General features: G+C 31.5%; 1 protein-coding gene across 2 annotated transcripts in view; it reads right to left on the minus strand.

The window, feature by feature from the left end:
• Positions 1-246: 246 nt before the first annotated feature.
• Positions 247-16004, minus strand: part of LOC145334352 (chloride intracellular channel Clic-like) — a 426064-nt gene continuing 410306 nt past the window's right edge. For both annotated transcript variants that reach the window (XM_080179780.1, XM_080179779.1), the window contains 6 exons: positions 15560-15660; positions 14887-14930; positions 14621-14683; positions 3617-3678; positions 2849-2896; positions 247-1412 (listed from right to left, as the gene is read on the minus strand). In XM_080179780.1, coding sequence (XP_080035906.1) covers positions 1305-1412; positions 2849-2896; positions 3617-3678; positions 14621-14683; positions 14887-14930; positions 15560-15660 — 426 coding nt within the window. In that variant the 3' untranslated portion in view covers positions 247-1304. The remainder of the gene's footprint in view (positions 1413-2848; positions 2897-3616; positions 3679-14620; positions 14684-14886; positions 14931-15559; positions 15661-16004) is intronic.

Consider the following 16004-nt stretch of genomic DNA (forward strand, 5'->3'; position numbering starts at 1 on the left):
CGAAACCGTTCAATATCCGCTGGTTTAAAACCAGTTCTCAGCCATACTGAAAAATTATATATATATAGCACTGTATTACAGACAATTTTCCACGAATATTAAAGTCGGCTTCTTACATTTTTTCATTCTAATTCCTAATATTCGCGGAAAGCTGTCTTTAATACGATGCGATTCTATCATTTTTGGTCTAACGTTCGCTTGGTTTGAATACCATTATGAAGTAACTGCACTGCTTATAACAATTACAAGTTTTAAAAGATATTTATTTTCAAAATAATATAAACTGCAATATTACAAAAAGTTATTAATCAAAATTACACAAGTTTAAAGAATAAGTGAGAATAGTTCCTTTCGTGGCAACGCCTCTTAAGGGGCGATTCGTCGTATTTTTAAAATGGCTTTTGATAGTTTATTTCAGGTTAGGTTAGGTTATATTGGGTTGGATGATTGCCCCACGGGGTTAGGCAATTGGCCCCGCAGAGTTAGAGCTCCCCACAAGGGCTAGAAATAGGAGAAAAGGTTCTGTGAAAAAAAACGAAGAAACGCCCCTTAAGGAGCGTTGTCACGAAAGTAACTATACCCGAATAAGTTAGATTTATTACATTATTTTTGTTGTTATTTTTTTCTATTTTTAAAACTATATAAACATTTTAAAAGTATTTGGAAAAGAAGTTTTTGAATATATATTTTTAAGATTATTTAAAGCTCTTCATAAAATAGTCATAAAATAGACCAAAATTATATTTTTATTTCTTTTAATTTATTGCATTTTTATGTGTTTTTTTTTTGTTTCAAAATTGTATTTTTGCTATTTTAAAACGACTATGAAAAAATGTTAGATGACTAAAAAATAGTATATATACAGTTTTTTACAATAATGACTTAAATTACCAACTATATAATGATTTAAATGATTTTATTACATTAAGACTTAAGGCAAAAAATTTTAAAGGATGTGATCTATTATATTTTGTCTCAAAGAAAAAAAGGGGATTGGGAATTTTTAACATACAATTATGCTTAAAAACAAAAAGTAGAATATTTTTTTACATCATCGTATTATAGACAACTTTCCGCGGATATTAAAACGAAAACTGATTAGATTACAATCAGTTTTAAGGAAAAGTCTGTGCTAATAAAGTGACAGAAAAAGTCTGTAATACGATGCTATAATACAATGGCTGAGAACCGGTTCTAATCCGGTGGATAATAATAGGTTTCAAAGCCATACTGGAATATTAATTACGAATGTTTTCTAGCATAATTGAGTGTTTTTAAGCAAAGGAGCGAAGCCATTCTATAAGTTAGTCTGCAATGGAGGCAGGAACGGACGTGGTGTAGGAGGGCATCTCCAGTTCCTCGTGCTTCTTGGTCATCATACCTTGCTGGTTCTTGTACACGTTGATAATATCCTAGATAGATAGATAATTTAGAAAATATAAAGTAGTAATGTTTTTTGTCTGAATTTTAAGATATTGGAAACTACTGATCCAAATGGGTGGAACTCATGAGGGAAGCTTTGTAAACGTCTGTTTCTTACATCTGTTGCCATCCCCGGCTAGACTGGGGGCGTATCCACCTGTATCCTTATATAAAAGTAACAGGATGTCTGTAAGTCTAAGGCTTAAGATATCGCCAACCGTTGGTCAGATATGGTTCTTCTTTGCAGTGAAGATTCTTATAATTTCAGGAAAGGTTATTTTTAACTAAAGGGGGGGGGGGGTAGGGTCTCCCCCATTTAAAAAGAAATCCTACCTAGATAAAATATCACACCCCTCAAAAGATAATACTAATATAGAGATTCTACCCCCTTTCCTGACACATTACAATCTTTCCCGATTTTGTATTACTTTTGCGGAACATGATTCCAGTTACGTCATATTTTTCTTTCCCGAAAAAGGGAAGGGGGGGAAGAGAATCTCTTCAAAAGAGATAGGGAAAACCCCCTTTTCTCCCATCTCTTTTTTTCTTCCCCCCTTCCCTTTTTCGGGAAAGAAAAATATGACGTAACTGGAATCATGTTCCGCAAAAGTAATACAAAAATCGGGAAAGATTGTAATGTGTCCCCTTTCCTCAAAAGAAAAAAAGAAATATATAGTTGGTTATGAGATAAACAGAATAGATAGATGAGAATAGATAAATGGATAGATAAACATAATTCCTTTTCTATTTAGACTAATAAAACATCTTTTTTGTTTCAGGTTTGTCAAGGAAGAGTGGAGAATATTTTTTTAAAAATCACGAAACCTTTTAATAAAATATCTATTTTAAAATAGGATGATAGAAAAGACCTAAGAAAATTAGTGTTTCTGCGGATATTAAAAACTTAAAATAGTTATCTCGTATTCATTCGAATCCGGTGGATAGGAACCGGTTCTCATCCATACGAAAAAACTATGTCCAGCATCGTTTTATATCCAGCTTTCTACGAATATAAAAATGTACAATCATAAGATTAAAACCAGTTTTTTTTAGCCCTGAGGCACCTCAGGGCTAAAAAAACTAGTTTTAATCTTAAAATTGTACATTCTATATCCGCGGAAAGCCGTTTATAATACGATGCGAGAAATAACTATTAGGATTTTTATTTCAATATTCGGTGAAAATTGTCTGTAACACGATGCTATACATGATTTTTCATTTTAATTAATAACCGGATCTATTCGTATTTGAAGCCATACTGGAAATATCTTGAATATACAGACGTAAGGAGGGAGAGTGCAATGGCAGTGTATTTAATCTACAACCAATTTCCCTATCAAAAATAAATGTGCTACAAAGAAAGATAAAACTTCAAATTAATGGAAAGATTAATTTATTGACTTATCCCTGTTTTTCCCTGTTTTACCTGGTCTGCGGGGTTTGACTGGATAAAGGCATCTAGCTGGTACATCTCCTAAAAAATATACATCTTTGTATTTAAAATATATGTAAACTTTAGAGTAAAACAATAGTGGGGGAAGGGGTAAATAACTGTATCTCCCCATCGCAGTGCCTTGTACCGACTCGCAATTGGGTCATTGAAAATCAACCAATGGTGTGGGTTATATTAACACAGCCAAGTAGCAAAAAACAATTTGGTAGAAGACGAAAAAGGTCAATGAAAAGGGGAGGGAGGTAGTTATCTGTATATAAATCTATACTGTAGATCTGTTTTTATTTCAACAACCAGACATAGACGTCCAATGGAAGGGGTACTGTGGGTTTCCACCCCTTCAAACTTTGAAACCTTTCATTTTACCCCTCTACAATTTTTAAAATTTCTTAAGTTTACCCACTCACACCTTTGAAAACTCTCATTTTACCCCCTCATAATAAAAAGCTTGGACGTTCTTTTTATGTCCTTTCTCAATATATATTACCAACAACTTGACCTTTATTTGGAAGCTTCATTTAGGTCATAAGGGACCTTTATTAAGTAAGGGGGGGTCAAGTGTCCCCCAAAGTATATTTAAACCAATCCTCCTACTATGAAAACTACAATATTTACCTTAATGAATTTCCAAGAGGTAGTAAACGAGTTGGTATATCATAATCAACAAAATAATAGGTATACCTATAGTATGATAGGTATATCTATATTAGGATAGGTATAACTTAATAATATAATATTTACCTTAATATATTTCCATAAGTTAGTGTACTCAGTTGGGATCTCATAATCAACAAAATGGGCTCCTAAAATACAAAGAAGTTGTATCAACTTTTTTGCTTTTTATTTAAGATAGCTAGCCGGTTCTTTCAGTAAGTAGTAGATGTAAAATTTTTCATAGAATTCAGATATGCAATCGGTTTTTTTGTAGACCTCTTATTTCTAAAGTAATTTAAGTTTTAAAAAAAAATAATTAAGTCGGTTTTAAGGTACTAAAACGCAACAAAATAAAAGAAGAAAATGGCCAGTATGAACAAAAATAGTAAGATCTTTAATTTGACACCTTACTTTTAAAATTCTGTTGAGTAATTATTGAAAAAATCTATTTTTTAAATCTCGGTTTAGTAAAAACTTTAGACCTAAATATTTTCTCAAACAGACATAAAAAACATGGGTTCATATATACCTTTAGAATCAGAAAAATATTACGAATCTATTCTAAGCAAAATTGAAAAAGTTTTATAAAACTATTATAAAAAAAATAAGTTTATTTTAAGAATCATAATTTTCGGCTTTAAAGGGTTAGCTTGAACCAAACCTGAACCAAACCTAAACAAAAGACAATGCAATGTAGCAGATATTTTTTTAAAAACAAGAAACAATAATGTATTTTTAACTGCATTGTTTTGAAGTTTATAAACAGACTGATGCATATTTGTTCATAATTTTTCATTCTTTACATGTTCTTTAATATCACTATATTTATTGTAGTATCTATTGTATGGTGCATTATTTGCCAAATGTACCACTTTTCTGCACTACCTCTCCGATTTTGTTAATACTCTATATTTTGGTTCGTTGGGTCATTCAAGGATGCTGGATGGCCAAAAAAAAGTTTCAGAGTCCCTGGATGTCTAGATATCTAGCTATCTATGAAGGTAGGTAACAAAAATGTAAAAAACACCCATTTTTTCACAATTTTAAAAATTAATTTTTTCATCAATCTTACATCCAATCTATACATTTTATACACCAAAATGATCGTTTATTCATGTAAAAAGCGCACATAATGCTATTTTGGCCAAAACTCTAATTTTACAGGGTGTCCAACAAAAAGTGTATTTTGGATATCTAGCGTAATACCCAAAATACCTGTCCGAAAAAAATCATTTTTTTTGGCTTAAATCCTGTGTTTTATCTGTGTGCATATGTGGTATATAACGGTTCGGACCACCCGGGACTATAAGGTTGTCAAATTTCACTTTGGGACACCCTGTAAATGTGATTTTTGCGTCTGTAGAGCTAAAACTTGGTCCAAATTGGCTATTTTTTTCAAATTACTCTAATATGTGTCTTAGTATGTTTGGCCATAGTGTTTTCTGACCAGATCAATAATTTCATATTTTTTGGACACCCTGTATTTTCAAAAAAAGAGAAAAAATTTTTTTGTTTTTTTTAAAATTTTTTTTCTATTTTTAAGTTACTTAAAACTGTCATATAGATACAGATTTTGACTAATAACAATAATATTTGCCTATTTTACAATTTTTTACACTTTTGGGACACCCTGTGCATGTTTTTGAAAAATGATGGTTTTTGCCCATTTTTGGGGGGAAGGAGTCGTTTTAGGGCCATAGACTATAACTTCATTTTTGTAGAACTTTTCAAGACACATCATTTGTTATTTATGCAAAAACCGCAAAAACCGAACCGTTTTGCCGTTATTCGCCGCCAAAGGCAGAATTTTTTACATTTTTTGCCGTTCCCGAGGTTCTAATGGGCATTTGTGGTAAGAAAACGTTGATTTATCAAGATAACTGTGAAATACTTTTATTTAGGCATTTTAATTTACTAAATTTCATGTAAAGTAAATTTTTTTGTATATCCAACCTATTTTTGTCAAAAGGAATTTCAAATGCACATGATTTATGTTTCTTTTATCACTTATGGTATAGCAATTATTTATGTTATATTCACTTAATTTTCTTGTTTTAACAATTGAAATCCATCTCGACGAAAAACGGTTAGCTGCACAAAAAATTTTACTTAATATGAAATTTAGTAAATTAAATTACCTAAATAAAAGTATTTAATAGGGATCTTGATAAATCAACGTTTTCTTACCACAAATGCCCATTACAACCTCCGGAACGGCAAAAACGTAAAAAAATTCTGCCTTTGGCGGTGAATAATGGCAAAACGGTTCGGTTTTTGCGGTTTTTGCATAAATAACAAATGATGTGTCTTGAAAAGTTCTACAAAAATGAAGAAATAGTCTATGGCCCTAAAACGACTCCTTCCCCCCAAAAAATGGGCAAAAACCATCATTTTTCAAAAACATGCACAGGGTGTCCCAAAAGTGTAAAAAATTGTAAAATAGGCAAATATTATTGTTATTAGTCAAAATCTGTATCTATATGATAGTTTTAAGTAACTTAAAAATAGAAAAAAAATTTAAAAAAAAACAAAAAAAATTTTTCTCTTTTTTTGAAAATACAGGGTGTCCAAAAAATATGAAATTATTGATCTGGTCAGAAAACACTATGGCCAAACATACTAAGACACATATTAGAGTAATTTGAAAAAAATAGCCAATTTGGACCAAGTTTTAGCTCTACAGACGCAAAAATCACATTTACAGGGTGTCCCAAAGTGAAATTTGACAACCTTATAGTCCCGGGTGGTCCAAACCGTTATATACCACATATGCACACAGATAAAACACAGGATTTAAGCCAAAAAAATGATTTTTTTCGGACAGGTATTTTGGGTATTACGCTAGATATCCAAAATACACTTTTTGTTGGACACCCTGTAAAATTAGAGTTTTGGCCAAAATAGCATTATGTGCGCTTTTTACATGAATAAACGATCATTTTGGTGTATAAAATGTATAGATTGGATGTAAGATTGATGAAAAAATTAATTTTTAAAATTGTGAAAAAATGGGTGTTTTTTACATTTTTGTTACCTACCTTCATAGATAGCTAGATATCTAGACATCCAGGGACTCTGAAACTTTTTTTTGGCCATCCAGCATCCTTGAATGACCCAACGGACCAAAATATAGAGTATTAACAAAATCGGAGAGGTAGTGCAGAAAAGTGGTACATTTGGCAAATAATGCACCGTATATATTGTATGAACGTTCTCCTTTTTTTCTGGCAATTCTATAGGTTAATTTTATAGATTAAGCTTCCCGATTCGTCAATTCTTGCGATTTGTGATTGGCTAGTTTAGTAGTTACAATTCTTAAAATAAACTTTTTATTTTTTCTATTTTTTATTACAATTTTTTAAAACTTTTTCAATTTCGCTTAGAATGGTTTCATATTATTTTTCTCATTCTAATGGTATATATGAACCCATATTTTTTATGTCTGTATGAGAAAATATTTAGGTTTAATGTTTTGATTAAACCGAGGTTAAAAAAATAGATTTTTTCAACAAATACTCAACAGAATTTCAAAAGTAAGGTGTCAAATTAAAGATCTTACTATTTTTGTTCATACTGGCTATTTTCTTCTTTTATTTTGTTGCGTTTTAGTACCTTAAAACCGACTTAATTATTTTTTTTAAAAACTTAAATTACTTAAAAAATAAGAGGTCTACAAAAAAAAACGATTGCATATCTGAATTCTATGAAAAATTTTACATCTACTACTTACTGAAAGAACCGGCTAGCTATCTTAAATAAAAAGCAAAAAAGTTGATACAACTTCTTTATATTAATTTTACCAAAGGAAAATTAAGATCTCGCTAACAACTGAACCGATTGGTTAGCTGTTTATAGATTTTGAGTTGTTTTAAGCCATTAAAATTTTGAAACTATATCTGTGGAAGAACTTTTTTTTACACACGGATAAATAAATCTACAGCCTAATATTTCCCCCGTTTTTAAAAAAGTTTCCTAACATAAAAGTAATGGGGTTAGATTAATTTATTGTCCATTCTTCAAATATATTTAAAATATACATAAATGTCAAGAAAAAGTGTTTTAATAGTTATTTCTCGCATCGAATTATAAACGGCTTTCCGCGGATATAGAATGTTCAATTATAAGATTAAAACCAGTTTTTTAGCCCCTAGGTGCCGTAGGCACGGGCTAAAATAGCTGGTTTTAATTTTATGATTGTACATTTTTATATTCGTAGAAAGCTGGATATAATACGATGCTAGACATAGTTTTTTCGTATGGATGAGAACCGGTTCCTATCCACCGGATTCGAATGAATACGAGAAAATAATTTAAAATTTTAGGAGAAAAATCACGAAACTTGTGTATAAATAAAGAGAGGTTTGGTGAACATATATCTTATAAAAAGTAAAAAAAATTATACCTATTTAGAACCAAAATTTTTTTGTCAACAGTATGCTTTAAAAAGGTTTAATTTTGTTTTCTAAAAATTAAGCATAAAACTTACATAATATCCTGCAATTAAAAATTTTAGGATATTTATTGATTCTATTTTTGTAGTAAGAAAAACAAGTTGATATCCTTTTTTGATACACAGATAATACACTTAGAACAAATATTTAAAGTAAGGGGTCGTTCCTCCCCTCTTTCTATAAACCTGTAAAGGAAGTAGCCGCTAGTTTAGTTATATAGTAGCTGCGCTACCAAATACAGCAACAAAACAATGACGAATAAAAACATAAAAAAACATGCCTACTCTACTGCTTAGTTAGCAAAAAAAATTGAGATAAAAACAGAATTTTTCTCAGATTGAAAATTTGTTTTTAAAAAGACATAAGCTTAATTAAATAAAAATTTATTTTTAGATTTATGTAAAGCATCCCTAAAAGGGAAAAAAAGGGCTTAATCTGTTTTACTGACCTGAAGCTTAAGATCTCAAAAACTACTAAACTAATTAGGGTTTAGGTTTAAGGCTAATTAATTTTTAGATTTAGGCCTTGATATGGTTTTCGGCTATTTTTCAACTCCATCGATACCCTTTTGAATACAACGCCCCTAGATGATAGGGATACAGTCACTAGTTTTATTAAAAAATTTAATCAAATTGTAAATTATTAAATGGAAAAAAAAACTTTATATAAGTTAAAATGAAAAGACTAATCAATTAGGTATACCTTTTTAATTCAATACAGTTAAGTTTTTTTTGTGTTGCTTTATATTGATCTAAAAATAATTCTAGGATATTCTGGTGATTTGCAATTTGCAAAAATTCCTAAAACAAGGAGGAAAAAGCACATTGGCGGTTTTTATTTCTCTTTAAAACGTTTGTGCTGTTATAATTAAATGGTGTTTTTGACAATTTAGATATCTGGCATGTTTTAGGCTATTTGTTGTGGAGCATTGGAAAACATTGAATAACAGTCAATTCTAGCCACAAAAAAGTTGTATAAAAATTGCTAGTTATAGAGCATCTGATATTTTAGGATGCTAAAATGAATTGCCAGAAATAACAAGGATGCCATAATTAATAAAAGCAAAGCTTAACAAAGTAGACAAAGGAAAAAATTAACCATAACAATTCTATTATATGATTCTTAAAATATATATCCTTAAAGATCCTGTGGTATGCTCCTTACTCTACCCCGCTGAAGTGTAGCTTCGCTCCTCCAGCTCTATGTTATTTTGTTGATCCCCTTGAGCTAAGGGAGCAGCCGTTGTAAATATCCCCCATCTAATTTATTATGTTGTTGTTGAGTTACCCAGTCCTAATTGTGTGTTTAAATCAATATTTGATCTGCTGTCCCCTCTCCTTCAAGATCCCACTAACCATTTAACCGATTGAGTTATTTATTTTGGTTTTTAGAATATTGAATTTTTAGATTCACTTCTTTTTGGATATATTGCAGAATATACGATACTAGCGGCTTTTTTTTTTTGGGGGGGGGGATTTTTTTCTAGGGGCAATTTCTCTTGGGAAGGTGGTAGTACCCTCCCCCAAAATAGTTAACCCTTTACAGTCGGGCCCCTAGCCGTACCTTAATCGGTCGGGGGGGGGGGGCGTTCAACGCCCCCCCTCATTATCTCAGTTCCTATTAGAGCTAGAGGGCTAAATTTTTTTGTGCAAGTCCCCTAATTGATAATGAATTTCCGACCTTTTATAAGTCTAAGTCAATTTTCGCTTCCTTCACCCTTTTATTTAACAACCTTTGTTTTTAGGTCTTTTTTTACTTAAAAATTTCAAACAGCTGTAATTTTCTTATTTTTGAAGCTAGAAGAAAAATTTTTTCCAGAAAATGTTTATCTTTATGTAAATTTTACATTAGAAATATCAAAATATAAATTTCAGCGGCCGCAGCTGTACTTGGCAGCTGCCAGCCGCCGCAGTCGGCGGTCGGCGGGAAAACGGCGGCGGTTCTTCATGAAATTTTAATACGTTATGTAGACATGTCAGAAAAGCTTAAGTTTAAAATTTGAAGTCTCTAAGTCAAAAATTGCGGCCATAGGAGCCTTTTAAAGATTTCTGGAGACCTGGAGGATCAGGACCTGCAGGATCATACCTGGAACCTGAAAGTGACTTGAACACCTGTATTTCATATAAGGATGTACTACTAGATGATTTTTTAGTATTTTGGTATGATAAAATGCTTTGTTTTAGTCAAAAAAATATTTTTGCTCTTTACCTGGATGACCCTGCCAGGTTTGCTGGCATCCTGTGCCCGCCAGGATGGAGATATTCAAAAAATTCCAACTCTCAGTTATGTGTCATACCCATACTTAAAAAGTCAAGCAGTTTGGGCTCTTTACCTTTCACACACAGAAAATGAGATAGAAAAAACCGGATGGGGGGGCGTTCAACGCCCCCCCCCCCCCGACCGTTAAGGGTTAAAAATCTTCCTGGGACCTATGAGAAGCTACCCTGTTAAGGAGAACCCGATCGGTTCAGCGGTTAGCAAGATTCGTCGGTACAAACACACAGACACACAAATAGACATCATGTTACTTTAGTATAAGGATAGCAATGATTAGATATGACAATTATTAAACAGTATGCGTTATATTTACACTTGCGGTTGAACACACCCCTCTAGATGTAGATATGCTTCGCTATTACAAGGGGGGAGGGGTAATTATACTATAAAATTCACTTGTACCAAATTTTTACGTTATCTTTTGGTTGGTTATAAAATGTTAAATAAGGGGTAATTATGTTTATCATCCTTGGTATTCATATCAATCTATCCACCATTGTGATATCCCTTAAATTTCCTGACTTGTACGCAAGTGCATCGTGTCTAACCAGGGTTGACGCAAATTGCATCTGTAATTTGAAACCAGGACAATAGGATCCCTAAAGTAGCGCAGCAATAACAAGATAAAATCATTTTTAAAAGCGAAGCTTTTCTATAATTAGGGTTGGTCCGTCCGTACGTCCGTCCGAGATAGATAGCTTTCATTCGTTAATTTAGGCATGTTTGAATTGTCCTATCGATTTCAAACTTTGCATGATGATTCATGTAGTAGTTAGGTACGATTTAGAAAGCGTAGCAACTCTATAATCATTACCAGAATGTCCATACGTCCATTTTAAACTTGTTGATTTTCTACTTTTTTAACAACAAATTTTTATGTGATCTACCTAATTATCCGTTTGATCTGATTTTTGGTATACTGATTCCTGGGACAACAAAGTACAATATTATAAACGAAGCAACTCTATAATCAAGTCCTAAAAATGTAAGTATGTCCATAAACATTATTTTGTACAAGCAATTTTTCAACAAATTTACTTACAATTTTGCTTCGAATCTTATACATTTATATTCTGATTATTCAGTTCTGACACTATACAAGTGTTAATGCCTGTTCTACCATTTCAGTGCTTCGCTTTTATGGATGTTGTCATCCTTGTTTATGAAATAAAAACTATGTTTTCTTATATTGAGATTGAATTTGAGGATATGGTAATGGATATAGAGTATAACTAGATAATATGACAGGGGAAAAATTGTCATCAATTTAGGTTGCTAACATGGACATCATTCATTGGTCGGACCGTTTATCCAGAAAGAGGAGAGCTGATAAACGGGGTGGATTGGGGGGATCGATAATTTAGCAAGCTACAAGTTTCACTTTGTTAGAGTACATGATAATCTGGTGTAAGATCCAAGTAAAAATAAATCCATTGATATGGTCTTTCTGATATGAGTAATTCATTAAATGAGAATTTTTTGGTGTTTTTCTCTGTTTTTTTTGCTGCGTAACGGCCATAATTGTCCTTGTTTAAATTAGATATATAAATAAGATTACTTAAATGTACTGATTGGTTTAATGCTTGAATAACCTTTTTAAGACTTTTAAATTATTTCCCAATGAAAGGAGGTAATTAAGTTCATGGTTTGTAATTTTTTATTCATACTTTACAAGGCCTAGACTAATTTTAGAGGAAAATTGTTGTTTATTCGACAAGGATAACAATATCCATAGAATAAACAGTCGGACAAATATTAGAAAAGAAAAAGTGACATAACTCTTAATAATTCAAAATTTGAATACATTACATATCCTTATATAAAAGTAACAGGATGTTTGTCTGTCTGAGTGTACTGATATGATTCTCCTTTACAGTGTAGCTTCTCATAAAGGTTCTTGGAAGGTTTAATCCTATTTTGGGGAGGGTAACACCTCGTCATTAGAAAGAAGAGGCCACTAGGGGCTTCGCCGCTAGTTTTGTATGTAAGGCTTAGTCGAAACTCAACTTTAATTTTAGTTTCAATAAGAAAAAGTTTTACAAAATGTGAGTGGGACCTTAAAGAAGCTTCACTGTAAAGGAAAACCCTATCAGTCCAGCGGTTAGCGAGATACTTCGCAACACGCAGACATACAGACATTCTGTTATTTTTACATGCGAATATATTGCTTGTATCTGCATGATTACGTAATATTATTTTGCATGAGGTTTCAAATGATTTGCAAGTTTCATCAATTTTAACATGCAAAAAAAGTTACAACGTTTGTGGTTAAATTTTAATTTACATTTTCTTTTTTGTGATAATTTTGAAATTTCAAAATTATATACTTTGAAAATGGCTAAAGCAACCGAACTTTTGAAACTTTTTAATCACTTTAATAGTTATTTAACGCATCGTATTATAGACAACTTTCCGTGCATAGTAAAATAATAAAAGATTAAAATTAGTTTTGTTAGCTCTAATGATTTTTATCTTATTTCTGTAATGTGATGCTAAACATGATTTTTATTCATGTTATTCAGTACGACTGAGAAATGGTTCTAATCCTGTAGATATTGATCGGTTTTGAAACATAGCTGGAAGAAATGATTCCCATTTATTTAACAATTAACGCTAATTGATTCTACACCTAAAGTGTTAAATCGAACTGTTGGAAAAAATAATAAATAGATTTACAAATGATGCAAAAAAGTACTTAACCTCTAATGATTTGAATATATTGCATGATCTGATTACCTGTTAGTGTATTTTAAAATTTTTAAATATCAAAATGCAAATGAAATCACCTAATCATGAAACATTTGTTTTCTATTTAAGTACATTTTTTCAAAGTTTATTTTTGAAAAAATAAGCTTTTTTGTTCTTTTCATTTATTTGTTCTACTATTATTAGTAGCGAAGCTACTCTATAATTCACAATGTCCGTCCGTCCGTCTGTCCGTCCGTCCGTCCATAATTAATGAATAGGGGGAAACGTGATTTTCTCGGCTCCTATTCAAGATAGACAGCTGAAATTTTTAGAGTAGATTTCCACTATATATGCCCATCTAATATATACATTGTTTTGTCCGTCTGTTTGTTATCTGGGGTGCTAGATCGATTCCTAGATTTTTACGTTTTCGTGATTTTCTCAACTCTTATCCAAGATAAAGGAATGAAATTTTTAGGGATTAATTAATATTATATTCTACATACTTTCACCAAGTTTTATTAATATTTTTTTTATTAATTGTGGTGCTAGATCGATTCCTAGATTTTTTAGGTTTTCATGGCTTTCTCAATTCCTATTTAGGATTGACGGTTGAAATTATCAGGGATTGAGTATGCTCATGTTCTACATATTTCCATCAAGTTTCATTAAGATTTGTCTATTAATTGCGGTGCTAGATCGATTCCTAGATTTTTTATTTTTCATGATTATAAGGTTGCGTGATTTTAAAAGTGTGATGATTTCCCTATTTTACCAATATTAATATTTATATGACACTGCTTTATAGTATTTTTTTTCTGATATACAATCTTAATTTTTGAGCTTCGCTACTTATGGATGTTGTCATCCTTGTTTTTTTTATATTTTTGAAAGATTTCCCGTTTTGGTCTGTCTATCAGTAACGCAAAAAGGGACATTGGAAAATAATTAAATGTTATTAAATCAGCTTCTATTTGAGATAGAAATGTTTTGAATAAATTCCTAAGACCAATGAACATCCACTATATGAACTACCTGTCTGTCAATCACGTAATTCAGGCATTTTTATTCTTAGTTAGTAAAGATGTTATCATCCTTGTTAATATACTAATTTGCAAGTAAACGTTTATATAAATAAGTTGGAACATTACTTTAAGGTTTCCTTGTGATTCTAATTCTTTAAGATTTAATTATGTAATCTTTGCAAATTTGTTAAGAAAATATCATCGTTTGTTATCACAATTAATAGCGAAGCTATTCTCTAACTAGATTATAGTTAATATCTTCTATGCTTACAAAGTATATTGCTCTCTATGCAAGTAACACATTGTTCCGCAGTTGAACATACAATTCTACACTTATACAGACCAATACACATACATCGCGGGGTAATTGTAGCCTTTTTGGGGTAATATTGTTGCTACGCTAATATGTTGTTATTGTTTCAAGTGGCGGACATACAGACGTTACATACTCTAATATGTTGCAATTTTGTCTAGTAACCATATGATTGTTACTAAATGGACACATACCAATTAGTAACTCTATAGTAGACAGCAAACTACAAACCTGCTACTCTAATTTGTTGCAATTTTGTCAAGGAATCATATGAGAGTTAGGAAATGGACATATACCAATTAATTAGTAACTCTATAGTAGACAACAAAATACGAACCTGCTACTCTAATATGTTGCAATTTTGGCATCAACTCACAGTCAAAACAGCACATAGTGTCTCCTAAAATAAAAAAAAGTAAGTACACATTTTGTCTTATGCAGCTATGGACTATAGTTTTAACATATACATTTTTTAATTATCAATGTTTTTGCATCAAACTTTTTGGTCATTTAAAAGTAGGTCCTTTTTAATTTCTTAATTGATTATCAATTTTCAGCATGTTGTAAAATAAGATTCAGTATAAATATGTTTTAAAATTTCACCTGTGAGAAATCTTGTGCCCTTTGATCCCAGCATATCGTCAATTCTAAAAAAAAAGAATATGAAAGAATTGTATGTTTGTTATAAAACTGAGTTCATTGATTATTTAAAGACTAGCAGCTACGCACTTTAAATGTTTTTTTTTGTCTACGATACCTAGCTATGTTGCATTCAAGTCTCTTTTCAAGTCACTACGATACCTAGCAATGTTGCGTAGGAGTCTCTATACTTAAAATAAAAATTTCGATTTATTGTGATTTCCTATGGGAGGGTGGTGGTACCCTCCCCCAAACCTTCCCGGGACCTATGAGAAGCTACCCTGTTAAGGAGAACCCGATCGGTTAAGCGGTTAGCGAGATCCTTCGGTACAGACAGACAGACAGGCAGACATTCTGTTACTTTATTATAAGGATATGACACAATAATGGATATTATGACAGGGGAAAACTTGTCTTCAATTTAGATTGCGATTTCCTTTGTCATTTATTGGTCAGTTCGTTCATAGAGTAGGAGTGACGGGTGTGGCGTTAAGGAGGTGTAAGAGGGGGGGGGGCGTCATTATTTTAGCCCGCTACAAGTTTCAAATTGTTAGAGTACATGATAATCCAAGTAATAATAAATCCATTGAAACTAGGAGCCACTATAAGTCTGACATAAACGTTAGTACGCCTGTACCTGCTAAGAATAGAGTTCATTGCCTTGATAGAGGGTTCGTCCTTCTTCATAAGCATAAGCTTAAACTTGCTGTACACATTTTCAATCTTCTTTGAGACCTCCTAAAAATATTTAAAATTTAAATTATTTTCAAAAGAACAAGGTATAAAAACGAAGCTCTGAAATCAAGTAGTACAAACAAACATTGCCCCTTGTGTCATAACTTAATAAGCAGAATATATTTAAGATCTATAATATATAAACATATTATAGATCTGTTATTGCATAATTGCGTAGAACAGTATTCCGTTTAAGAACATTGATTATAGAGATGCCTTAAAATATTGCTCCATGTTGTCCTTGGAATCATTGTTCTAAAATTCAGATGAATAGGATAATTATATATACAAATTTAAAAATTAACAGTTTTAAATTGACCTACGAACTTTCTGGTAACGATTATCGA

Source organism: Acartia tonsa, chromosome 12 (genome assembly GCF_053477335.1).
Source record: "Acartia tonsa isolate MP-2025a chromosome 12, ASM5347733v1, whole genome shotgun sequence".
Classification (NCBI taxonomy): Eukaryota; Metazoa; Arthropoda; class Copepoda; order Calanoida; family Acartiidae; genus Acartia; species Acartia tonsa.